A 25,475-nucleotide genomic window follows, 5' to 3' on the forward strand; every position below is an offset into this window, starting at 1 on the left:
ACTCCAGGATTCTTGCCTGGAGAATTCCATGGACAGAGGGACCTGGCAGGCTACAGTCCATGGAGTCGTGAGGAATTGGACATGATTGAGTGACTTTGACTCTCACTCCCTAATTAGACTGGAAGATCTATGAAGGTGAAGATTCATGATTGTCTTTTTCACCACTATTTATACCTAGTTGTTCAGCACAGTGCCTGACACACACTAGATGGTCAGTAAATAGCTATTGAATGAAAGCAATGTAAGTTACCTGTCTTTTAAAAAATCTTAAATATTTTTTCCGATTTTTTCTTTCCTTTAAATTGAGATATAACTTATATATATTAAAAGTGCACAAATCTAAGATGCTAAGTTTAATGAGTTTTAATAAATGCATATACCTATGTAACCCACATCCCATAAAGATATAAACTACTTCCATAATCCTAGAAACTTTAATCATTCCCATTCTCAGTTAATTCCCTGCCCAAGAGGCAACTACTTTTCTGGCTTTTGCCACCATCAGACTAATTATTTTTTATTGTTTTATTTTTTGGCTACACCATGGCACGTGCAAGATTTTATTTATAGTTATCCCACCAAGGATCAGACCCGTACACATGCACTGGAAGCACAGAACCTTAACTACTGGACCACCAGGGAATTTTCCCCATCAGATTACTTCTTGAAGATGTTTTAGAACCTTAGTATTAGGGGAAACTATGCAAGTTTGGTTGTTAAAATAGATGTACTTTTAATGATTACAGATCATCAAGCCTCTGATAATACCATCTAGAAAATGTTTCACCTAGATTCAAGTCATAGGACTCAGATAAATATGACAGTCCACCTTGTTTAGTTTAGTAAGATAGAGCCAAAGTTGTTGTTGTAGTTCAGTCACTAAGTCGTGTCTGACTCTTTGCAACCCCATGATCTGCAGCATGCCAGGCTTCTCTGTCATTCACTGTCTCCTGGAGTTTGCTCAAATTCATGTCCATTGAATCTGTGATGCTATCTAACCATCTCAGCCTATGCCACCCCCATCTCCTTTTGCCTTCAGTCAAGGTCTTTTCCAGTGAGTTTTCAGAGTTAATTTCCTTTGGGATTTACTGGTTTGGTCTCCTTGCAATCCAAAGGACTCTCAAGAGACTTCTCCAGCACCACAATTCAAAAGCATCAGTTCTTCTGCACTCAGCCTTCTTTATGGTCTAACTCTCACATCCGTACATGACTACTGGAAAAACCATAGCTTTGACTAGATAGACCTTTGTCAGCAAAGTGATGTCTTTGCTTTTGAAGACACTGTGTAGGTGTATCATAACGTTCCTTCCAAGGAGCATGCTTCTTTTAGTTTCATGGCTGCAGTCACTGTCCCCAGTGATTCCAGATGCCATGATCTTGGTTTTTTGAATGTTAAGTTTTAAGCCAGCTTTTTCACTCTTCTCTTTCACCCTCATCAAGAAGCTCTTTAGTTCCTCTTCACTTTCTGTGGTTAGAGTGGTATCATCTGCATATCTGACATTGTTGATGTTTCTCCTGGAAATCTTGATTCCAGCTTGTGATTCATCCAGCCTGGCATTTCGCATGATATACTCTGCATATAAGTTAAATAAACAGGGTGACAATATACAGCCTGGATGTACTCCTTTCCAATTTTGAACCAGTCAAAATTATCAGTTCCATGTAAAGTTCTAACTGTTGTTCTAACTGGAGGAGGGAATGGCAAACCACTCCACTATCCTTGCAGTGAGAACCCCATGAACAGTAAGAAAAAGCAAAAAGGGGCAAAATAATGCTTTGGAATTTAGAATATCCTCTTTTAGATCTAGTTTCCCTTTTATATTGAGAGATATTTCACATCACCAGTTTTTATTTTATTAATAGATTTATTTCTATTTCTATTCAAAAGTATTTCTATTTTCAGTGGGATGTGAGCAAATTAAATTTAGGAGAAATGTCATTTGGTCTTCCATGTATTTCCCATCATGTTGTACTTAGCTCTCTCTGTTCATATTTTCATAGTTTCAATTGTTAAGTTTAGTAAATTCTGAAGTGTTACTATACCTTTTACTCTTAAGTTTTTAAGGATATGGGCCAACTTTCAGTGCTTTCTTTTGTGTACTTTTTGTTGTACTTTTTACAGGGTCATGTAAAAGTTGTTCAGTATTTGGTTAAGGAAGTCAATCAGTTCCCTTCTGATATAGAATGCATGAGATACATAGCAACAATCACTGATAAGGTAGGTTTAATATGCTGTTGAAGCACATTTTTATTCTTTATGGAATTATATACCAAAGTATATGTTAACAGCCTGTTCTTTTCATCCTTTATAAGACAGATAACCTGATTTTTCAGTGATTAGTTTCTCCATTTGCAAATGAAGAATGAGTATAATTTATAAATTATTTTGAGATTTTCTGCCTAATACAGACTGTAATTACAGCAACTGCATCTAAACTTTATCATTAGATTATTAGTCTGATTAGACAGTTTTCTAAGAACACATAAACTTTTTAAGAAAATGGTAGCTTATTTTGATTTTTCAGTCTAACTCTAGATTCAAAGGATAACTTGATTTGGTTTAGTAAATATTCAATAATTTGGGCTTTAAGCCCTGAACTTTGGTGTACTTACCAACTCAAGTTTTATTGGCCTCTTTTTGTGTTTCCGTATTTATATAATTCCATTTCTGGTATAGGAACTGTTGAAAAAATGTCACCAATGTGTTGAGACAATTGTGAAGGCTAAAGACCAACAGGCTGCAGAAGCAAATAAGAATGCAAGTATTCTTTTAAAGGAACTTGATCTGGAAAAGGTGAGTGAGAAATATAATTTTCCTTTTTAGAACTGGTTGAAAATCTAGTAGAATACATTTGCTACTTATAGGACTATAATCTTAACAAAATCTCTTTTTATAAAATGATAAATTATCAAACTACCATCAGTTTTTTTTATTCTGACCTGTTATACAAAACATATTTTTAACCATATAAGTGAAGAATTAGTTTTTAAACACGTCACAGTTTTCTACATGATATTATTGCCTAAGCTGTTTTACCATTAGTGTAGGCAGAAATTTATTAAGACATTGGAAATCTTTCTTTATTATAAGATCTGGGGTATCGGTTGTTTATTAAATTCTTAAAGAGTAAATGTCTAAGTTTCCTTGGATGTGCTAATATAATGGAAATTTTTTTTTAAAAGATCACCTTTCTGAGGCTCAGTGTGCCTCAGAAAATGAGGGTGTTCTTATGAACCCAGAAGTTATATTAAAAGAATAAATACTATAATCAAGTAGAGTTAGAATGTGTGAGATAGCTTAACATTAAGATATTTCATTGATGATAAAAGAAAGGGGAAAAATCATTTTAGAGATGCCAAAATTTTGATACCAATTCTTAGTTTGTTTAGGAAAAAAAAAAAAAACTTGTTAAAAAAAAGAATAAAAAGTTGCTTAAAATCAATAAGACAAAAGATAACTTGCCCAGAATGAAAAATAATTTCATGGGCAATTCACAGAAAAAGAAATATAAATTTTCAGTAAATAAATGGAGAAGGCACAGCTTCATGAATAAACAAAGAAATGCACAGTGAAAGAGTGATTTAAATTTCCTTTGCCAGACTAGGGAAACTCAAAATTTAAATGTTTGGGGAAAAAACATTTAAAGGTTTGATAATAGCTGTTGATGGCTAGGATGTGGAGAAATTAGCACTTTGGTATGACTTTTGATACATGGTATAAATTAGTGTAATTATTAATGGAGATGATTTGACAAATTAAAAAGAGAGCATACCTTTACTCCAGTCATTCCTCTTTTAGAAATTTAGCCTAAGGTAAATACTTTGACAGATGCTCAAAGATGCATTCACTGTTAAATAGCTTATAATAAGGGGAAAGGTAAAAACCTTAAAGTTTTATCATTAGGAAATTAAGTAAATTCTAATACCTCCATGATAAACTTGATTATAGTTAAAATCACAAGTGGAAAAAATAATACTCATTTTAAAATAAAGGGAAGTTTAAAGTTTGATGACTTCTATGGTTCCTTCCATGTCTGTAATTTTATTTTTGTGTAACTACCCAGGGGTATGGTCAGCAATTCCCTGAACAGCCATTTTGCTCTTATGCTACAAAAATGATAAAATAATTTTTAACTGAATATGCAGTTTCTTCTTTCAGTCCTCAGACCCTTTCTCATTTACATAGGCAGTTTAGAGACTTTATTTTTTTTTTCTTTCTTTGGCCACACTATAAAGTGCAGAAGAGTAAAATTTGGGGCTTTGTAGGCCATACAAACTGTCATGACTCTCTGACTCTGCTGTGGTAGTATGAAAGCACCTACAGACAGTGGTTAAATGAATGTGTTCCAGTAGAATTTTATTTATGGACATCAGAATTTTAATTTTGTGATATTTTTGCATGTCATGAAATGTTTACCTTTTCATTTTTTTCAACCATTTAAAATGTAAAAGTTATTCTTAGCATTCAAGCCATAATTTGCTGATACCTAGTTTTGGATAAATAAAAATGTTAAAAATAGCTTATTTGTGACTTAGAATTGTAAATTATAGTTTTGAGGAAAGTGCTTTACCAGGACAACTGGACTTCATTGTCAGTTTCATATGGTGAGGATTTTTTAGATAATTTCCATAGAAATGTGAGTAATTTGATGTGTTTTCTGTTTGTTTCAAGCTTTCTTTATGATGTGAGGCAACCACTGTCATGTTCCCCTTTCTGAAAATAAATAATTTCTATAATGGCCTCCTAAGGACATTTTCATAGTGAAATTTGTTAATATCTTATAAAGATTGTAACAGCTGCATTTTAATTAAACAATGCCACATAAATCTAGGTAGTCAGCAATCTACTTTCTGTCTCTATGGATTTGCTTATTCCAGACGTTTGATATTTGGAATCATCATACAGTATTTGGTCCTCTGTGACTGGCTTCTTTTGCTTCATGTTTTTAAGGTTTATCCATATTGTAGCATATATCATTACTTCATTTTTTTATTGCTGAATAATATCCCATTATATAGATACACAACATTTGGTTTATGCATTTATTAGTTGTTGAACATTTAGTTTGTTTCCACTTCATAGGTATACAAGTTGTTTGTTTTGTTTTATTATGGAATGTTTCATGAATTTGTATGGCATTCTTATGCAGGAGTAATGCTAACCTTCTGTATTCAATTTTTTTTTGTAAGTTTGGTGCCAAAGCAAGCATGGCATACAAGTTTTTGTATGAATATGTTTTCATTTCTCTTGGGTATATATCTGGGAATGGAATTGCTAGCTCATATGGCAGTTTTGTGCTTAACCACTTGAGAAACTGCCAGATTGTTTCCAAGGTAGCTGCATCATTTTATAATCCTACCAGCAGTGAATGAAGTCTTCAGTTTCTTCTCATTCTAACCATGATTTATCTGTCTTTTTGATTAGCCATCCTAGTGACAGTGAAATGGGTGTCTCATTGTGATTTGATATGCTTTTCCCTGATGGTTTGTGATATTGAGCATCTGTGTTTATTGGCCATTTGTATATTGTTTGTAGAAATGTCTCCAGATCCTTTGCCCATTTTTAATTGATTGATTTGTCTTTTCATTATTGAGTTATAAGAGTTCTTTATCAATTCCTGATACAAAACCCTTACCAGATGTAAGATTTGCAAAAATTTTTTCCTGTGTTTTTTCACTTTATTGATGATCCCTTTGAAGCACAACAACTTTTAATTTTGATGATATCCAGCATATCTGTTTCTTCTTTCGTTGCTTTTATAAATGTGTGTTAAGAGTGACATACATGAGAAACCCCATGTATCATAAACAAAAGCATCATTTCATTATTTATTTTGAATCATTGCATTATTGTTAAGATGAGATAAAGAGTCGGGAAGGACTTAGTGACTAAAACAACAATTTTATTCACAGTCAAGAGAGGAGAGCAGAAAGCAAGCTCTTGCAGCTAAAAGAGAGAAAAGAAAAGAAAAGAGAAAGAAGAAAAAAGAGGAGCAGAAAAGAAAGCAGGAAGAAGACGAGGAAAACAAACCTAAGGAGAATTCAGAACTACCGGAAGATGAAGATGAAGAGGAGAATGAGGAAGATGGTGAGAAATGGACCGTCTGAATTAATGATAAAAATTCTTTGTGTTTATCAGCTTGGGAGAAGGCAACGGTACCCCACTCCAGTACTCTTGCCTGGAAAATCCCATGGACGGAGGGCCTGGTGGGCTGTAGTCTGTGGGGTTGCTAAGAGTCGGACACGACTAAGCGACTTCACTTTCACTTTTCACTTTCATGCACTGGAGAAGGAAATGGCAACCCACTCCAGTGTTCTTGCCTGGAGAATCCCAGGGATGGGGGAGCCTGGTGGGCTGCCATCTTTGGGGTCGCAGAGAGTCAGACATGACTGAAGCGACTTAGCAGCAGCAGCAGCAGCTTCATTTTGAGTGCTTTTTGCTCTCAAAACTAATTCTAGTTAAATATTCAATTACTTTAATCTGAAATTGACAGTTGACTTCTGTATTCAGTATTTCACATTGTAAAGTGACATAGACAAACAGAAGGGGAAGACATTCAGGTGTAATTTAAGTTCCCTGTAAAAACATTATGTATGTCCTAAAGTGATACCATAAGAGGTTTGCCAGCTTTTCTTCAGGTTCTTCCTTACTCTCTCATTCCCCAGTTAGAAACTGGGGAGAGGTCTAGTTCCTCAGTTAACTAAGGTTTAGTGTTGAAGCTGTATAGCACTGGGGCCCATTACTCTCAAAGAATTGTTTATTGTACAGTCTGGCAGTTATAGTAATAGGCAAATGATTTTGCTCTATTCGAATTCTAATTCTAAAATGCTATTTTAAAAACTTCTTAAATCCAATCTGTATTGTGATTTTTGATTAGTTCATGAGACTAGCATTTCAAAGCTTAAGACTGTTAATGTTTTTGTACTGAGTTAGACATCAAAATATGATACTTTCATTCTCACAACTGTAAAGATTTGTTTATTTACTAGTGAATACTGATAAAAGGAAATTATGACTAAGAGTGAATTATGAATTATTAGGTATATTCTGTCACAATTTGTTTTGAGATCCGTGGCGCTCAGTGTGATTTATATCCTTTTTCACAGTGGAGCAAGAAGTTCCCATAGAACCTCCTAGTGCGACTACCACCACCACAATTGGAATCTCTGCAACATCTGCAACATTCACAAATGTGTTTGGGAAAAAAAGGGCCAATGTTGTGACAACTCCTAGCACCAACCGCAAAAATAAGAAGAACAAAACCAAAGAGACTCCTCCCACTGCACATTTAATATTACCAGAACAACATATATCCTTAGCACAGCAAAAGGCAGATAAGAATAAAATAAACGGAGAAAGCAAAGGTGGTGGTGCAGGTGGGAATAGTGATTCAGATAACTTGGACAGCACAGATTGCAACAGTGAGAGTAGCAGTGGTGGTAAAAGCCAAGAATTAAATTTCACTATGGATGTGAATTCTTCTAGCGATAGGAGATACCCCCTACTGCTACTCCATTCCCAGGAGGAAAAGACAAGTACCGCTGCTTCCAAAACTCCAACACGGTAAAATTTTCTGACTTGTTAACTCTGAACCTACCTTTCCTTTTGCATACCTGGCACAAGAACTTGAAGTAACACAAGTTGTGTTAAATAATTTAAGTCTACCACATTATCTGTCTTCAACATTTAAAACTGAAACATTTAAAACCGGTGTCCTCCTAATCGTGTGCTAGTTATGAAAGGAAATTATTAGAACTTTTAAGATTTAATTTTGAAGTTGAAAATGTTAGCATACCTTGGTTTTACTTTAATTATGTCATTTTATTGATTATATATAGTCCTTTTGACTTCTGAATCCATTTTAATACTAAAATAAATGATGGATTCTTTGCCCTATTTCTGTTTTTCTGAATTGTTAATAATTTGATGTGCCAAATTTTAATTCAAATATTTCAGCAAATCTCTTGAGCTTCTATCTTAAAATTTATCTTTTATTGGATTTGATATTTCTCTTAGACTTGAAGGCGAAGTGAATCCTAATTCCTTATCAACAACCTACAAGTCAGTGTCATTGCCATTAAGTTCTCCAAACATAAAGCTGAATCTGACTAGCCCTAAAAGGGGGCAAAAAAGAGAGGAAGGATGGAAAGAAGTTGTCCGAAGGCAAGTACAATTAGTCTCATCTTTTTAACTTATCTCCTCGTTTTCTCCTATTGTGAGATGGTTACCCAGTTAATTAATGAGTAATTTGAATGTGACTATTATTTTCAACTATAATGCCATACTATATCCAGAGTGGACTAAAGCAAAATTAGAAACAGTATGTAAATTTTATATGTATATTTTATATGATACAAGAAATGTTGGCTTTAGGAAAAACAAAAAATACTTTATTAAAGCATAAGATATAACAGTTTACAGACAAATCATACAAAAAGGTCACAAACTTCTTAAGAGAGATTCACTTGACAGCAAAGTCACAATGTTATTAGGGCTATGATATTGTTTAATGGTCCCATTTTGAGTCAGGCAAGTTTGTTCATCTACATAGAGTTCACTAAAGAATCGTTGTCTACTTTTAACTAATGCAGTTAGATCACTGTAAAAGGTGGGGAAAGAGCTCATAAAATTAAAACTTCCTTCTCCTTCAAAAAAATAAAGACAAATAGAAACACCCCTGCAGCTAACTTTGACAACTCTCTTTATTCACACTGCTCTATACTTAAACCATGATGAATAAAAACAGAGGGGGACCAGTGCTTTAAAATGTTTCACACAATCCAGAAGGTATTTCAAGCCTCTGCTCATGCTTTACAACAGGGAATTAGGACAAGACACAGATTTACTAGTGTGCACTTTATCACCAAAGGACTAAGATGTCTGAAGTTTTATTGTATAATTTTTCTAAGACTTTTTGTCCATTAGAAGCAAACAAAAAAGGAAGAAGTCTTGGCAGAACAGGAGAAATGATGTGCACTTAATAATTAGATTGATTTAAGTATTATATTATTTATGGCCTAGTCTATGCTCTAGCTTTCAAAATGTCTAGTCTTCCCAGTTTGTCTACATTGGGATATTAAATTTTGATCATGAAATGTATTTTAGAGTCTGCAACTGGGTATTCTTCTGGACGGTATAGTTCAAAGTTTGAGGGTGGAATCTTCAAGGGGGTAATCTTGACAGTCAGCAGTGACCACATGAAAATAATGGATGTTGCTTTCCTTTGGTTCTGCCAGCAAACACTGAGTTTCCACAATAATCCTGCAAGAGACCCAGGCCATCTTGTCAGATCCCAGTGTCAGCCTCTGGTGTTCTCTCTAGTTCCACTTGCCTCAGATCAGATCAGATCAGTCGCTCAGTCGTGTCCGACTCTTTGCGACCCCATGAATCGAAGCACGCCAGGCCTCCCTGTCCATCACCAACTCCCAGAGTTCACTGAGACTCACGTCCATCGAGTCAGTGATGCCATCCAGCCATCTCATCCTCTGTCGTCCCCTTCTCCTCCCGCCCCCAATCCCTCCCAGCATCAGGATCTTTTCCAATGAATCAACTCTTCGCATGCCTCACACAAGTGGAATTCATACACTTGTGAGTTGTTTTTTATGTAATTCAACTCCGAGGCTTATTGCTTAGTAAAGTCGTTGAAACTGATAACCTGCCTGTACTCATTTTCATATAGAGTTTAACAATGTGGTATGCATTATTTTAATTTTGAAAGTATCAATATATATGATCATTGCCATTCAGTTAACATGTGATAGTTTGAATGCTGAGATCGTGAGTGACTTAAGTATAATTTTTTTCAAATGGCAATGTGTTTTTCATCTTTACTAAATTAAATTCAGTATAATAAGAGGTCAGTTTCTAAATAAAAGCCTCTAATAACTTCCTCTTTAAGGTTTGATAAATACTATTCTCCAGATACTCATGAACATACTTACTGAGACATGTTTTTTTTTTGAGACATGTTTTTTTAATAAATATTTTTGTTTCATATGCTCATGTATGTGGTCTTCATTTTATAGGTCAAAAAAATTATCTGTTCCAGCCTCAGTGGTTTCCAGAATAATGGGAAGAGGAGGATGCAACATCACTGCAATTCAAGATGTTACTGGTGCCCACATTGATGTGGATAAACAAAAAGATAAGAATGGCGAGAGAATGATCACAATTAGGTGATTATGAAATATATATATATATATATATATATATTTAGTTCTGTGAGGAAGTTAAACTGTATTAGAAGCACATTATTCTTAGCCATGGTACTATCAGAATTTTAATTCGTGGTAAAGATTACCTAGTTTTTTATGATTTTGATCTTGTTTTGTTTTTTGTTTGTTTTCTCCCCAGGGGTGGTACAGAATCAACAAGATCTGCAGTTCAACTTATTAATGCACTTATTCAAGATCCTGCTAAGGAACTGGAAGACTTGATTCCTAAAAACCATATCAGAACACCTGCCAGCATCAAAGCCATTCATGCAAACTTCTCATCTGGAGTAGGCACCACAGCAGCTTCCAGTAAAAATGCATTTCCTTTGGGTGCTCCAAGTCTGGTAACTTCACAGGCAACAACATTATCTACGTTCCAGCCCACTAATAAACTTAATAAGAACGTTCCAGCAAACGTACGTTCTTCTTTCCCAGTTTCTCTGCCCTTAGCTTATCCCCACCCGCATTTTGCCCTGTTGGCTGCTCAAACCATGCAACAGATTCGGCATCCTCGCTTACCCATGGCCCAGTTTGGAGGAACCTTCTCACCCTCTCCTAACACTTGGGGACCATTCCCAGTGAGACCTGTGAATCCTGGCAACACAAACAGCTCTCCAAAGCATAATAATACAGGCCGTCTACCTAACCAGAACGGAACTGTTCTACCGTCAGAGTCTACTGGACTAGCTACTGCCAGTTGCCCTATCACTGTCTCTTCTGTAGTTGCTGCCAGTCAGCAACTGTGTGTGACTAATACCCGGACTCCTTCATCAGTCAGAAAGCAGCTGTTTGCCTGTGTGCCTAAGACAAGCCCTCCAGCAACAGTGATTACTTCTATGACAAGCACTTGTAGTTCCCTGCCTTCAGTCTCCTCTGCACCTATCACTAGTGGGCAAGTTCCCACCACATTTCTGCCTGCAAGTACTTCTCAAGCACAGCTTTCTTCACAAAAGATGGAGTCTTTCTCTGCCATGCCCGCCCCCAAAGAGAAACTGTCCACACAGGACCAGTCCACGGCAAACCTGTGTCCCCCCTCTTCAACTGCCAACAGCTGCAGTAGCTCTGCCAGCAACACCCCAGGAGCTCCAGAAACTCACCCATCTGGTAGTCCCACTCCTCTGTCCAATAACACACAGGAGGAAGCACAGCCATCCAGTGTGTCTGATTTAAGTCCTATGTCAATGCCTTTTGCATCTAATTCAGAACCTGCTCCATTGACTTTAGCATCACCTAGATTGGTTGCTGCTGATAATCAGGATACCAGTAATTTACCTCAGTTAGCTGTACCAGCACCTCGAGTTTCTCATCGATTGCAACCCAGAGGTTCTTTCTACTCAGTGGTACCAAATGCAACTATACACCAGGATCCCCAGTCCATTTTTGTTACAAATCCAGTTCCTTTAACACCACCTCAAGGCCCACCAGCTACAGTGCAGCTTTCTTCAGCCATGAACATTATGAATGGTTCTCAGATGCACATTAACCCAGCAAATAAATCTTTGCCACCTACGTTTGGCCCGGCCACGCTTTTCAATCACTTCAGTAGTCTCTTTGATAGCAGTCAGGTGCCAGCTAACCAGGGTTGGGGAGATGGTCCTCTGTCCTCACGAGTTGCTGCAGATGCCTCTTTCACTGTTCAGTCAGCATTTCTGGGTAGCTCTGTACTTGGACACTTGGAGAACGTGCACCCTGACAATTCCAAGGCACCTGGCTTCAGATCACCTTCCCAGCGAGTTTCTACTAGTCCAGTTGGTAAGTTATTGTAACTATCATGACTGCGCAATTTGGGGCTTTAACAACATAATCTAACCTTCCAAAGATAATAAAGCATTTATTTTATACATAATATTTATTGCATGATCATGAAGAAATAAGGGTGTTATCATAAACAGTAAAGACCCCTTAATGACTGCTGATTGAGTGGACAAAAAACTAGTTGTAGGTTAGTCACTCAAATATGAACTGCTTTATATTCTTTTTTATGATCTCTCTGTACCTGTTATCAAGGAAGTTACACCTTATGTCAGTTCATTTTCTTAGAATTGATATAAGATATTCATAAAAGGGACCCATAGGATGCTTCAAGGATTCCAAATTCACAGACATTTTTTAAATCAAAGTGAGTGTTTGCATTTCTTAGATTTAAAAATGTTGGATTACAATTCATAATCTACATTCTTTGTTTTCAGTCATGGGTGCTCAGAATGAATATTAAATGATGTCTTAACCCATCTTATTTATAGTAGATGGAGCTGCTTGAAGAGATCCAGTCGTGTATGCGCTCTTACTTTTAAAAAACAATTTCAAATCAGCTCTTTGTTCCTTGAAATTAGAAATTAGCTACTGAAGCAGTATAAGAAAGATTTGGAAAGATAAGAGGCTAGTGGTGGTTCAAAGATATTTGGAAAGCCAGAATCTATTTTCCAGAGTCTAAGGGCCAAAATTTTGTTCCAGTTTGCTCTATAATGCTCTGATTTAGTCCAATCTTCTCTAATAAATGCTAAAAAACAAATTAGAAATTGTGGCTGACCTAGAATGGGGGTAAGAAGTGATAGTGCCACTTATTTAGCATTTTTTTCCCAGTTGGAAAACTTCCCAGAGCCCATTTCCATTTTATTAATTATAAACTGATCTAAGTTGTTTAAAATTTGTGAGTTTACTAAACTTTGTGAGTTTACTAAAATTTGTGAGCCTTAGCATTTCTATCAGATACGTTTCCATTTACTTTTCAGGAAAACATAGCTGTTACATCATCTTTCAAATAAAAATAAATATTACATAAGACCATCTGTGGTCCAAAAATATTATTCTCCAGGATTTTTTTTTCTATAAATAGGTGCTATTTTAACTTTTCATTTTGGTCAAAACTAATAAAGTTTTCAGAGGCCCCAGGATGAAAGAAGAGCTCATTGCCAATGCTCAGACTGTGGTAAAATTTAATTAATTTTTAAATTAGTCCTTCACGTGACTGGCAGTAACTAATATGTGAATTTAGATGCCTTAGCTAGAGTTGAGCTTGAGATCTTTCATATTCCAGTGTTTGAGCTCTTTGCACTCTAATACTATATCCCAGAAGATGTACAGATTATGAATGGCTGGAAAAAAGAAAGTCAAGGAAATCATCCATCTAATTTGGTAGTAAACCAGGTTTGGGATCCTTATTATTCAGATCTGTAACATCAAAATTACTTATTACTAATTAAAAAACAATTTTTTTTTTTAAAGCAAGCATTAATCCTTGACCTTCATTCCAGGGTCCAGGATTGATTAAGCTTGGCTTCATTTCTTAACTGCCTGGGTGGTTTCTTTCGTTGACCTTCTTTCAAAAAACAAGAAAGCATGTAGAGAAATTGGAACTTTCAAACTCTGCTGGCAGAAATTTAAAATGTTACAGCCACTTTGGAAAAATAGTTCCTTAAGAAATTAAAAAGGGTTACCATATGATCCAGTAATTCTTCTCCTATGTATACCCAAGAGAAAACATATGCCTACACAAAAACTGGTATCCTCATGGCAACACCATTCATAATAGCCAGAAAGTGGAAACAATCCAATGTCCATCAATTGATGAATGGAAAACAAAATGTGGTGTATCTATATAAGAAGATATTATTCTCAGTATAATGTATATTCGATATTATGAGATAAAGTAAAAGAAATGGAGTAGTTATTTGTGGTACAACATAGATAAACTTTGAAACCATTTTGCTAAGTGAAAGAAGCCAGTCACAAATGACCACATATTGTATAATTCTTTTTATATGAAATTTCTAGAATAGGCAAATCTAGAGAGAAAAAAAAATGTTAGTAGTTGCTTAAAGGTTCAGATATGGATCAGGTAAAGGAGGATGGAGAGTGACAGGTAATGCATACATTTTCTTTTAGTGTGGACAAAAATGTTCTAAAATTGACTATGGTGATGGTTGTACAACCCAGTGAATATACTAAAGACCTGCCTGAGAATTTTGAATTTTTTATGTTGATGTTAACTACTTTTTCCTGAAATGAAATGAGCACCTATAATCCTTTTCCAGATCCTTGCCCTCTTTCCCTACTATATTCTCCAGAGAAAGCAATGGAATTTGAGAAGACTATCAAATTCAGACTTATATAAACTAGATATTGATAGAAATTTTGATGTAGTTTGCAACTTTTGATTTTCTTTTTTTGGTAAGATGGAGTTCTGAAATTATCTTTAGTTTAATAGTATGCTTTTCCTCCTTGTCAGGAAGAAAAAAATTGGTAGATTGTTATTCATTTTGCATAGGGAATGACTATAATTATAGAGATGAACAGCTATTCTTCCAAGTAATAGGTAACACTTAGTCACAACATGTTGTCATTTCATATCCCCTCCAATGAAGGCTTTGAGATTTATCTGAAACATACTCCAGGTAACTGCCATTCCTAAACACTGGACTTTCTATATCTAGTGTTGCCTGAGGTATTCTTCTCGACTGCAAGAAAAAAAAATGGGTTTGGGACATACAGTGTGGTATAAATGGATTCTTGTTGCTGTGATCCACAGAATAAACTGTGTGCTTTCTTCTTTTTTAAAGAGGAATTAAGTAAACTTTGGACTTTCATTTTTTAAAGCCTTAGCTAATTTGATTTCTTGGACCTGTTTTATTTCAGGATTACCGTCCATTGACCCATCAGGCAGCTCCCCATCTTCCTCTTCTGCTCCTCTGACAAGTTTTTCCAGCATACCAGGAACTCGGGTTTTCCTGCAAGGGCCAGCTCCTGTTGGGACCCCTAGTTTCAACAGACAACATTTTTCTCCCCACCCTTGGACGAGCGCCTCAAACTCATGTAGGAATCCTGGAGGAAATCGTCCCAAAGAATCTCTAATAAGTTATTAAATCATTTGTTATAGGGAACACCATATTGTAATTTTAAGTAATCTAAGTTATATGCAAATACCCAAGGTTTGTATTGCAGTCATGTCAAAAATTATCAGTCGTTTATAGGATAGAAAACTTGAGAAGGGTCAGGCTATTCTTTCAAGCCAGACTTGAAGTTACACTGAGACTTGGATCAAGAAAAGAGGTACAAAGAAAAGAGAGAAACTGAGGAAGAAGCTGCTTACCCTCTTGGTTTGAGTTCAGCTTTTTTGTATCCTCTATTTTCTGATGAACCATGGCATTTTTATCAAGAGTCACCTCTTTTAGTATCCAAACCACCACCTAAGGATCTAGTTACTTTATAGCAATCTAAGCATCATTTGTTATTAACTCATTCAGTATATCTGCCTTGAGTTAAAAAAAAAAAAAAAGGGAAGTAGTTTTATAAGATGCTTTGAGGACAGTATTGTGAAATGGTTGTATTTAAATATCTAATCAGTTTGGTATGATTCCTCATTTATTTTTACATTTGAGGAAACTGTATTGCCATTTATAAGTAAAAATATTCCCCTGTTCTGACTTATTTCAATATTTAGAATAGATGAAGTTCTAAAAGGATGTGAACAGGATTTGATTTTTTTTTTAATGAGCATCATGAGGTAGTCAGTGAATATTGGTCCTTTGACAAAAGAACTACAGCAAGAATAAATAGGGCCTTCTTCCTTTCTAGCCTTGTTCAGTTCAATTAAAAAAAAAAATTTAGACTATTTGTACTTGCTTCAGGCAGTAGTAGTATAGGATAATGTATATATAACTCATATATTTTCATTTGAATGATCTTGCAAAATGAAAATTTTCTTTCCAGAACCTGTATTGTGGAATAGATCTTTCCAACAAGGTTTCTCATATTTTTATAATTTGAATTTTTATATGTAATAAAACAATAGAGAAATATTTTGCCACCAGGTGACTCTCCTATTCCATCTGTTTCTTCGGGATCATCTTCACCTCTTTCAGCCACTTCTGCCCCACCAACATTGGGCCAACCAAAAGGAGGCAGTGCCAGTCAGGATCGAAAAATCCCTCCCCCCATTGGAACAGAGAGACTAGCCCGAATTCGACAAGGAGGGTCTGTCGCACAAGCCCCTGTGGGAACCGGTTTTGTCGCTCCTGTTGGACACAGTGGAATCTGGTCATTTGGTGTCAATGCCATGTCAGGTACAGTTATAGTGCCCTCTGTCTGGAGGGATATCGAGTAAATTGTGAGATTTTGCCTTTTAAACTTAGTTCCTTATCTAAATAAGCTTAATTCCTACACTTAACCAGTAGGATTGTTTAAACCTTTGAGGAGCCCAGTCCAGTCTCAAAGTCTGGAATGTTAGTTTGGGTTATATATTAATAATAGATGTAATGTGTATGATAGTAATAAATATAATAAATAGTTAATTAGAAATTAAAAATTCAAAGCATACTTCCTTTCCCTCTTAAGCTTTTCATTGGAGAATGGGACAATCATTTGATTTCTTTCAGATAGCATTTAATCTTTTGAAGGACAAGGTAGAGTGTTTGGGATATTCCGAAGACTACATCCAGTTACAGGAACTTGGTTTTTTTTTGGATTGCAAAGATTTTTATGAATGTGTCCTGAGCTATCAAAGGAATGCTTTTGATTAAATTTAGTATGAAAAACTCCAGTGGTAATGTTTTGTTATTTTATCCAGATAAATATCTAACTCTTGATTTCAATTCTTTTTTCTAGAAGGGTTATCAGGTTGGTCACAGTCTGTGATAGGGAACCATCCAATGCATCAACAATTGTCAGACCCAAGCACATTCTCTCAGCATCAGCCAATGGAGAGAGATGATTCTGGAATGGTAGCCCCCTCTAACATTTTTCATCAGCCTATGGCAAGCAGTTTTGTGGATTTTTCTAAAGTGAGTTGACAAACATCATTGTACTTGTTTAACACTTTGCCAGCCAATGTAGTCACATGTTAAGGAGTAATTTGTACTGAAATAATTCTCGTTTTTGGTTATAACTAGTTTGTTTCTATGAATTTGTCAGATCTTTTATCTATTTTCAAAAGTGGGTTATGTTGTTTATGTTAGTTTGTCCTCGAACTATCCTGAAGATGCTGCCATCTTCTTTCCAAACCTGGAAGATTTGACTTTTGCTGCTTTGCATCTGGCTGCCACAGCTGAGAAGGGAGGCCTCTCCCTCTCTGGAAAGCTGGCTCTGAGCTCACCATTGCGCTCTTGTCTGCTCTGAGAGCTTCCAGGTTGCCGTAAAGCCAGACTGTGGCTGCAAGCTATCGTGTAGAATTCCCTTTTCTTAGCACAAGCTTAAGTAAATCTAAAATGTGGAAAAGTTGGGGTATTATATGTTCATAAAATATTGGAAATTTCCCAATCATTGAATATTGGGTTTAGTTGTTTTCTCTATTCTCAGTGAAAATGTGTTGCTGATGTAGATAACTACTTTCGGTTTCTCAACACTGTACAATGGTGCTGTACATACTCTGGAGTTCTTTGAATGAAGGGAAATGAGAGAGATCTATGCTGGTATTATGGAATCATCATTTACAGTCACTTTATGATTACACCATTCTGCTGTTTTAGGGTCTACCAATTTCCATGTATGGAGGCACCATAATACCCTCCCATCCTCAGCTTGCTGATGTTCCAGGAGGCCCTCTGTTTAATGGACTTCACAACCCAGATCCTTCTTGGAACCCTATGATAAAAGTTATTCAAAATTCAACTGAATGCACTGATGCCCAGCAGGTAAAATGAACTTAATGCTCTTTTATTTTTCAGATTTATCATGTCATCCTTTTAATTCTTTGGGTAATACAAGTTCTGAATATCAAAAGTCAAGACATCTTACCACCTTGATCTGAATTAAGTTTTTCAGTATCAAGATAATGCTACTTAACATTTTGTTTCATGTACTGTATTCTTTCTAGGCAGAAACAGTGAATTGCCATTGCATTTATATATTCGTTTTGTAAATGTCTAAAGATTCCTAATTAGAAATTCCAATTTTTCCTCCCCCTTTTCAGATTTGGCCTGGCACGTGGGCACCTCATATTGGAAACATGCATCTCAAATATGTCAACTAAGTTAGAAGGTCTTACTCTTTAGCCTTGTTTGAGAAATTTTGACCTTGGAAGAACCCTGGGGATTTTTTTTTAATGTGCCTAAGAAATTTTCTCTGAGGCTTTAGCAATGGAAATTTGATTGCCCCTTGTATAAGAACAAATTGATTTCCTAACCACCTGATTATGTTCTCTGGTTAGTTTAGCCATTTTGAAATTAGTGCTTTGGGCTAAACATACTGAATGCTACTTGTATGCAGAAAAGAATTAGATGATTACATATTTCAACCTTTTAGGGTGGTAAATACATGTACAATTGTTTACATACTTAAAAGGAAAAAGTTGAGTAAATTTCTTGTCATATAGTGGCTCTACTTAATGTAGCCTGTATTAATGTGAAATATTTACCAGAATATTCAATAAAAAGATGAACAGTGTTTAGAAGTGGGGTGTGATCCTTTCAGTGGTCATGCAGGTACTGCCCAATCCACAATCATATTGAACCAAGTTGTTAATACTATATTTGTAATAGTCTTCTCACATTTTACACTTTAGAGTTCATTCTTAGATTGCCTTGCAAAAGCACTTTTAGAATAAGTTGTATACTTACTCTGTTAAACTTCCTTGTTCTTTGGTTTTCTTGCATATATTTTTATAAGTGAGAATGTTTCAAGCCCCTGTAATGTATCCTATCTGATTTTAGCAGATAGGCCATTAAAAGGTTTAGCTCTTTGTGGATCATGAATATGTTAATAAGAACAGTAGGATTTCAGTCAGATGACACTGAACAAACTTAAGACACCCAGATCACCCTTCAGACTCCTTTTGTGCTTCCTGACTTTTTAATCTAAAGATTTATTTTGGTTATAGGTGTTTAAGTTTTGAGTTGGGACATAGGAGGGGGTGGGGTGACTCATGTAATTCTGTTGTATTGTCAAATCAGCTGAATGTTTATAAATATGTGACTAATTCTGAGCTTAGTTTCATGAAGAGCCAATATGGTCAACAAACTAAACTCAGGAACCCTGGAATGGATTGCTTTGGCCAAACTATAGGCTATGCCAAGAATCTGATGCAATAGAGAAGAAAAAAACTATCCAAATGAAAAGAACAGTTATCAACTTGTTCATGTTGTAACGTGGTTGAATTACTTGGTCTTAGATAAAAGCAATCTAAAAAAGAAAACAAAATGTTGGAGACTGATAGAGAAGCCAGAACACACTTTAAGGCAAAGAAGCTTGCACAGAAAAATAGTAACTAGGAGCACAGCCATACCAGAAACACTTTTCTACTCTCATACCAACAGGAGTTCTTAATCTTCTCTGCCTTCCTCCTAGAGCCACCACTAGATGAGATACACAATGTTGTTCTATGTTAGACATACCTGGTTCTTTTGTCTTCTATATTATACATATGAAAGATTTCTTATTTTCTATTTTGACTGGATTTAGAAACTATCACTGGTGTTGAAGCTACTGCCTTTGTAATGCTTAATAACCACATCAGGTAGTCTCAAGAGACCTCCTCACCTTGAGGGGAACAAAGGAACCCTAGGATCACCTGCATATCTTGCTGTATCCAGTTATCACTAATAACACCACCCCCCCCACAAAAAAATCACCGAATATTAGTGAAATGAATGGAACTACTCGTGATGAAACATATAGTGAGAGATAATATTAAGTAAACTATTCAGTGGGACAAAAAGTAAGTGGTGTTCTATCTTAACTAATTAAAGTACATTTGAATTTTTGGAAGAGCTCTTCCAATATCTTCTACACCCTGAGGACAACAGAATGAGAAACTTTATCTCAGGTCAGGAACTAGAACCCAAAAGAAGAAGATACAATTATAAGAAACCCCCTAGGAGAATTAGGAACAGATAGCAGCTGTGCAGTTTGTAGCAGCTATTTAGGATACCCTCCTTCCTGTCCTTTTATCTGTACTGCCTTCTTTTCTATTTGAATCCCAGTAACCTACTCCCCACTACATTTTGCCTGCTATAATCTCTTCTTCCTCTGTCTTGCCTCTTCCTGGCATTACTTTACTGCTATTTTACCAACCTGAACCTTGGATTAAACCTAGCTCAGGTAAGAACTTAATTATTTTCAAATATACAAGGGATTTGTGGGGAGGCAGAGTGGGTAGAGTGGAACAAGTTCAGAAAACTAAATCCTCTTTTCATTTCTGTTACTCAATACTGTGTGACCTTAGGCAAGTCATTTCTCATCTCTGGGCTTCACTTTCCTCATCTGAAAATGAAATTTAGTATAACTGAACTCAAAAGGGTCTCCTAGTTCTAACAGATTTACTTGTCTCATGAATGAGAATATGCGGTATAGGACTGCTAGAATCTGATGCATTGCTGAGGTTTGAGAGCCCCTACTATTTGTTCTTACATGGAATCAAAAGCCTGCTGTTGTGAGAGCCATTATTGATTTTGGGGATTTAGTGGAGGCAGAAGAAAACCTTACACACCCATAGTGAGCCCTCAAGTCATTAAGAAACATCCTGCTGAAAAAATAAAAGGAACATCCTGCCGAGGCATAGATCAAACCCTGTGAATAACAGCTCATTCAAGAAATAAAACTGTATCATCAAGGTTTCTGAACCTACTTATTTCAAGTAGTGTTCAATAAAATAAAATCCCACCACCAATAACAGTATTGATGTTTTTAAGACCCTTTAAACCTATTGTGGCTACAGTGTGCTGACTTGCCCTTTTATAGGCCAGTCTGCTTCCTTCAGTCCCTGCTCTCAAAGGGGAAATTTCATCACCTCAGCTAACCAGACCGAAGAAGAGAGTTGGACAGCCAATGGTGGCCTCTCCCAACCAGAGGTAAGAGATCTCAGGACCTGGAACTATAGTTTCCATCTTGTAAATTCTCACCAAGTCTTCCCAACCTCAAAATTAGTATAGGAGGTACCATCCTTAGTTTGAGGTGACTTTTAGAAGGGGAAAGGCTGATCATATTAGAGTTTCAAGCCAGACAGGGAGGACTACTTAGTATACACAGTTTTGTCCCACTGTTTTAAGACCTTTGTACCACATTGTAAACCTAGGAAGAGACAAACTGTATGAAAACAGCCTCTGAACATCTTGTTCTCTAGCCCTGGAGTTCTTCTACCAAGAAATGTGGCTGGTTGTGACATCTTCCCCGTGGACCCTGTCCTGGGGTGAGAGACTGTAATAATGCTGCATTTTCTATTCATGCTCAAAGATTTGTCACCATGTGTCAATGTTATTGACAGGTTACTTTGCCTTCACTCTCTCTGATAGGAAATGGTTGAGTATCCAAAACTTAAGTATGTTAAGACCACATCCAATAAAGGCAGGAGCCTAAGCTTAAAGACCTAATTTGGAAAACAAGATTGTAAATCTAATGATGAGATTGCAAACCTATTTTGTGATTGCTTTTCATCTCTTCCTGTTTTATTTTAATGATTCTGATGTTAGTTCACAGTAATTTGCCTGGTGGCAGAGACCTGGTATTTCCCTACAGGTTTAATCAGATCTCTGAGTTTAAGTTGTTTTTCTTTTTAAAGCTCCTGTACTCTGATGGTCAGTAAGTGTTGACAAAATCCTCTGATTTAAAATCTTTCTTGGTCCTTCATGCAGGTTGAATGGATAATGGATCTGGCTTTCTCTCTAAAATCCAACTACCTATTCTCTAGTTCCCCAACCCTTGTAGCACACAGTGTCTCAAGAAAAGTAAGCTTCTGGTGGTAGTCTTATAGTAGTAGTAGTAACTGCTGCTGTTGTTTTATAGAAGAGATTAATAGATGGGAGACCTCACTTCCATACTGATCCTTCTTGACAACCTTTGACACTCGTCTTGTAGTTCTTCTGCTCTCACTGGTCTTCCCCAGTCTCCTTTGGTGAAATCCTCTTCCTCCACTACCCCTTAAAGAAATGTTGATGTGCCCAGGTCTCTTCTTTTGGTGTATCTTCTCCCCAAGGAATCTTATCCCACAGCCTTAGATTTTACTCCACCCAAATCTGAATCACTAGCCCAGAGTTCTCCCTCTGTAGCTTCAGACCTGTACATCTGGCTCCTTACTTAACATTCTCCAGTGTTTTCCATCTGAACATTCCACACACATTTTATACTCCCCAATATAGTATATGCCCCTCCCCTTGTTTTCCTTATTATATTGCTGCTGCTAAGTCACTTCAGTCGTGTCCGACTCTGTGTGACCCCATAGACGTCAGCCCACCAGGCTCTCCTGCCCCTGGGATTCTCCAGGCAAGAACACTGGAGTGGGTTGCCATTTCCTTCTCCAATGCAGGAAAGTGAAAAGTGAAAGTGAAGTCGCTCAGTCGTGTCCAACTCTTAGCGACCCCATGGACTGCAGCCCACCAGGCTCCTCCATCCATGGGATTTTCCAGGCAAGAGTGCTGGAGTGGGGTGCCATTGCCTTCTCCATCTTATTATATTAGTTGGTACTATAAACTACCAAGACTCTCAAGTCAGAAGACTGGGACTTATCCTAGCTTATCTCCTTCCCACCCTACCCTTAAATCAGTCACCTTATCCTTACTCCTCTGTGTATCTGGATCCCCTTCACTTCTCTCCGTCCTTGCAGCCACTGTCTTCTTGCCCACCCCATTTCACTAGGCTGGAGTCTTCACCTTCAGTCTTAGTATTCTCCATCCCATCTCCCACTCTCCTCATTAGACTACTTACCTTGCTTAAAAGTTGAGTTATCATAGACAGTTCCTCGCAATCTGATCCCAAGCCTTATGCTCCAGCACTTATTATTAAAACACTTCTTTCAGGTATATACCACTTTATAAGAGGCTCAAAAGCCTTTTTGGAACAATACAACATTCATATCCTTGCTACCTGAAGTGTGATTCTAAGGACATGCAAACCTAAGGGTCGGCATCACCTGGGATTTTATTAAAAGCCTAGAATTTCAAGTTCTAATTACTGTATCAGAATCTTCATTTTAGTAAGATCTCCAGGTGATTTATGTGTACAGTAAAATTTGAGAAGCAGTGACTTGTAAAATAGTCTTTTTTTTTTTTAATAAATAAAGAAATCAGAGCTGAAGGAAAATTTGGTGACGCCAAAGCTGAAGTAATACTGATAAATGCATGAAATCAGGTGGCCTGTAATTAATTGGCTGGAGGAGAAGGGGGACACTGGTGAAGGGTATACTGATTTTGAGGAAGCCAAACAGCAAACTAGATCAAGTTGAGATTTTTAGTATACTCAATTTAGTACTTACTCTCTTACCATCTCTTTCATGCCTTCTTTCACATCACCATGCCTACATCAAAAAATCCTTTAAGAGGCCACTCTTGGGCCAGTGGTTAAGACTCCACACTTCAGTGCTTCCACTGCAGGGAGCTTGAATACCATCCCTGATTGAGGAACTAAGATCCTACATACTTGGAGACTTGGCCAAAAAAAAAGCCAGACTCTGTCTTGCCAGAGGGCTAAAAAACCAAGCCCTCCTCTCCAGCCCCCAGCCCTTCTTTAGTTTTCTGAGGTTGTGAGGTTAGCTAGGAAAGATTAAAGGCAGGAGGAGAAGGGGATGACAGAGGATGAGATGGTTGGATGGCATCACTCACTCAATGGACATAAGTTTGAGTAGACTCCAGGAATTGGTGATGGACAGGGAGGCCTGGCGTGCAGTCCATGGGATCGCAGAATCAGATACGACTGAGAGATTGAACTGAACTGAGGTTAGCTGTGGCAGAGATCAAAGAACAGGCCTATTGTATCTTCCAACCTTTATTCATCCTTTAATCAGTCCACTTACTCCACAACAAATGTCTGTGCACCAGGCCATCAAGGCACTTTAACCCTGTACTGAAACTGATTAATGGGGGGCATAATAGCTGTGCTTAGGGGCACACACTTAAATCAGACACATTCAAGTATGAATACTTGTTCCTAATACAAGATCCATGACTTCCAACCATGACGTAACCTCTCTGGGCTTTGGTGTCCTCACTTGTAACTTAACTAATAATAGTGTCTTACTATCCAACTGTTGAGAGGAATGGATGAATACAAGCAAAAAACGTGTGCCATACCTCACGCGTTCCCAGCACCCGCTGGAAATAGTAAATAGTAAATGACTGAGTGACTGCAGCGCTCATAGGCAAAAGCAGGCTGGCCTATTTGGGGCCAGGAGGAACTGGAGGCCAGGGCAGGTCCGGGGACACTCTCAAACTTTCGCTGAGTTTGGGGCTTGCTTCCACGAGGGTAGGGCGGGATCTTCGGGTTGAGTGACGGCCGGCCCGCCCCCGGCGTGACGTCGTCCCGGTGTTGTGGCTGCGACCGCACATGGTAGGCAGAGTCCGCGACAGGCTGCGCTCAGCGTCCTCAGCACCAGCCACTGCCTTCCTGCTCTTTCCGTTCGCTATGCCCCATCCACCAGCTGCCCGATTCATGGGGGCAGGGAAGGGCTGCCCGACTGCTACGGCAGCACGCCGGGGGCGGGCCGGGGGCACGCTATACGCCGCAACCCCCGGAGGTCAGAGGGCCGGGCCAGGGTCGACAGGCAGCAGGCAGGCCTGCGTGTGCTTGTCGCGGAACGTGGGCGGGGAGGTGCGGGACTGGAGTTGTGTGCAGGCCCCCTTGCATATTTTAGCTTTTAGCGGGGTGGGTTCTTGGAACCTATGTTCGGTTCCCTAAAACCTGGAAGTGATGCAACATGGCCTTCTGCCTATTTTCCGGGTGACTCTGGGCGGAAATCATCACTGTGGCCTGGGTTCTGGGCTCCTTGTTCACCCACCCCTGCCAGTATTGCTGCCTGGGAGTTATAGCAGGAGCTTTGGCCCCTTGGCTGTGTGGCCTCAGCAGGAAGCAACTGGGTTTTGCAAAGCTGCAAATGGTGGGGATCGGGGGCTGGAGGTGGGGGCAGTCGGGGGCAGGGGCTTTAGGCCGCTGTGCTGGCTGGGTTGCCTGGTGCATGATTAGTGGAGCAGCCTGGAATCACACCTACTTAGGGGTTCCTGCCACGCAGGCAAAGGGGAGGAGTGAGAAGAGGTAGGGCCTTGTGAGGACATGGCAGGGGCCAAGTCCTCTGGGCTGAGCTGAGCCTGACAGGACTTGGGAGGGGTCAGGATGAGAAGAGCCTGTCCCTGGGTTTCAGAGGAGGAGCACTGCCCCTCCCTGTCCAAGCCCAGGTGGCAGCACTAGCCTTCACATCTGTTCTTCGGCTTCCTCATCCACCTGGGGCTAAAGGGCTAGGCCCTACCTTTTGAACCAAATAGGTGAAGTTCAGAGCCAGCAGAGGACAGGAACCTCCAGAAGTTCTTGAGCTCCAAGTCTGGTGGTGCTCCTGGAGCTCCCCTAAA

The 25,475-nt window shown here is 38.0% G+C and overlaps 3 protein-coding genes across 9 annotated transcripts in view; 2 read left to right on the forward strand and 1 right to left on the reverse strand.

The window, feature by feature from the left end:
• Positions 1-18,594, forward strand: part of ANKHD1 (ankyrin repeat and KH domain containing 1) — a 105,269-nt gene extending 86,675 nt beyond the window's left edge. For 2 of the 5 annotated variants that reach the window (XM_024995216.2, XM_024995218.2), the window contains 12 exons: positions 2,123-2,218; positions 2,678-2,794; positions 5,914-6,088; positions 7,108-7,564; positions 8,018-8,164; positions 10,027-10,176; positions 10,355-11,967; positions 14,851-15,027; positions 16,026-16,277; positions 16,819-16,994; positions 17,679-17,843; positions 18,122-18,594. In XM_024995216.2, the coding sequence (XP_024850984.1) occupies positions 2,123-2,218; positions 2,678-2,794; positions 5,914-6,088; positions 7,108-7,564; positions 8,018-8,164; positions 10,027-10,176; positions 10,355-11,967; positions 14,851-15,027; positions 16,026-16,277; positions 16,819-16,994; positions 17,679-17,843; positions 18,122-18,181 (3,585 nt within the window). In that variant the 3' untranslated portion in view covers positions 18,182-18,594. Of the gene's footprint in view, positions 1-2,122; positions 2,219-2,677; positions 2,795-5,913; positions 6,089-7,107; positions 7,565-8,017; positions 8,165-10,026; positions 10,177-10,354; positions 11,968-14,850; positions 15,070-16,025; positions 16,278-16,818; positions 16,995-17,678; positions 17,844-18,121 lie in introns of all 5 variants that reach the window. The other 3 variants (XM_024995217.2, XM_005209497.5, XM_059888754.1) reach the window with 2 other exon arrangements.
• The window catches only part of SRA1 (steroid receptor RNA activator 1), a 24,951-nt gene continuing 7,845 nt past the window's right edge, over positions 8,370-25,475 (reverse strand). The window contains exon 5 of the mRNA XM_059888445.1: positions 8,370-9,262. Within this exon, the coding sequence (XP_059744428.1) occupies positions 9,078-9,262 (185 nt within the window). The 3' untranslated portion in view covers positions 8,370-9,077. The remainder of the gene's footprint in view (positions 9,263-25,475) is intronic.
• The window catches only part of EIF4EBP3 (eukaryotic translation initiation factor 4E binding protein 3), a 2,789-nt gene continuing 1,779 nt past the window's right edge, over positions 24,466-25,475 (forward strand). The window contains exon 1 of one of the 3 annotated variants that reach the window (NM_001204168.1): positions 24,466-24,649. In NM_001204168.1, coding sequence (NP_001191097.1) covers positions 24,538-24,649 — 112 coding nt within the window. In that variant the 5' untranslated portion in view covers positions 24,466-24,537. Of the gene's footprint in view, positions 24,650-24,729; positions 25,010-25,475 lie in introns of those variants that run through there. The other 2 variants (XM_059887909.1, XR_009495047.1) reach the window with 2 other exon arrangements.

The sequence above is a fragment of the Bos taurus genome, chromosome 7, assembly GCF_002263795.3.
Source record: "Bos taurus isolate L1 Dominette 01449 registration number 42190680 breed Hereford chromosome 7, ARS-UCD2.0, whole genome shotgun sequence".
Taxonomy (NCBI): domain Eukaryota; kingdom Metazoa; phylum Chordata; class Mammalia; order Artiodactyla; family Bovidae; genus Bos; species Bos taurus.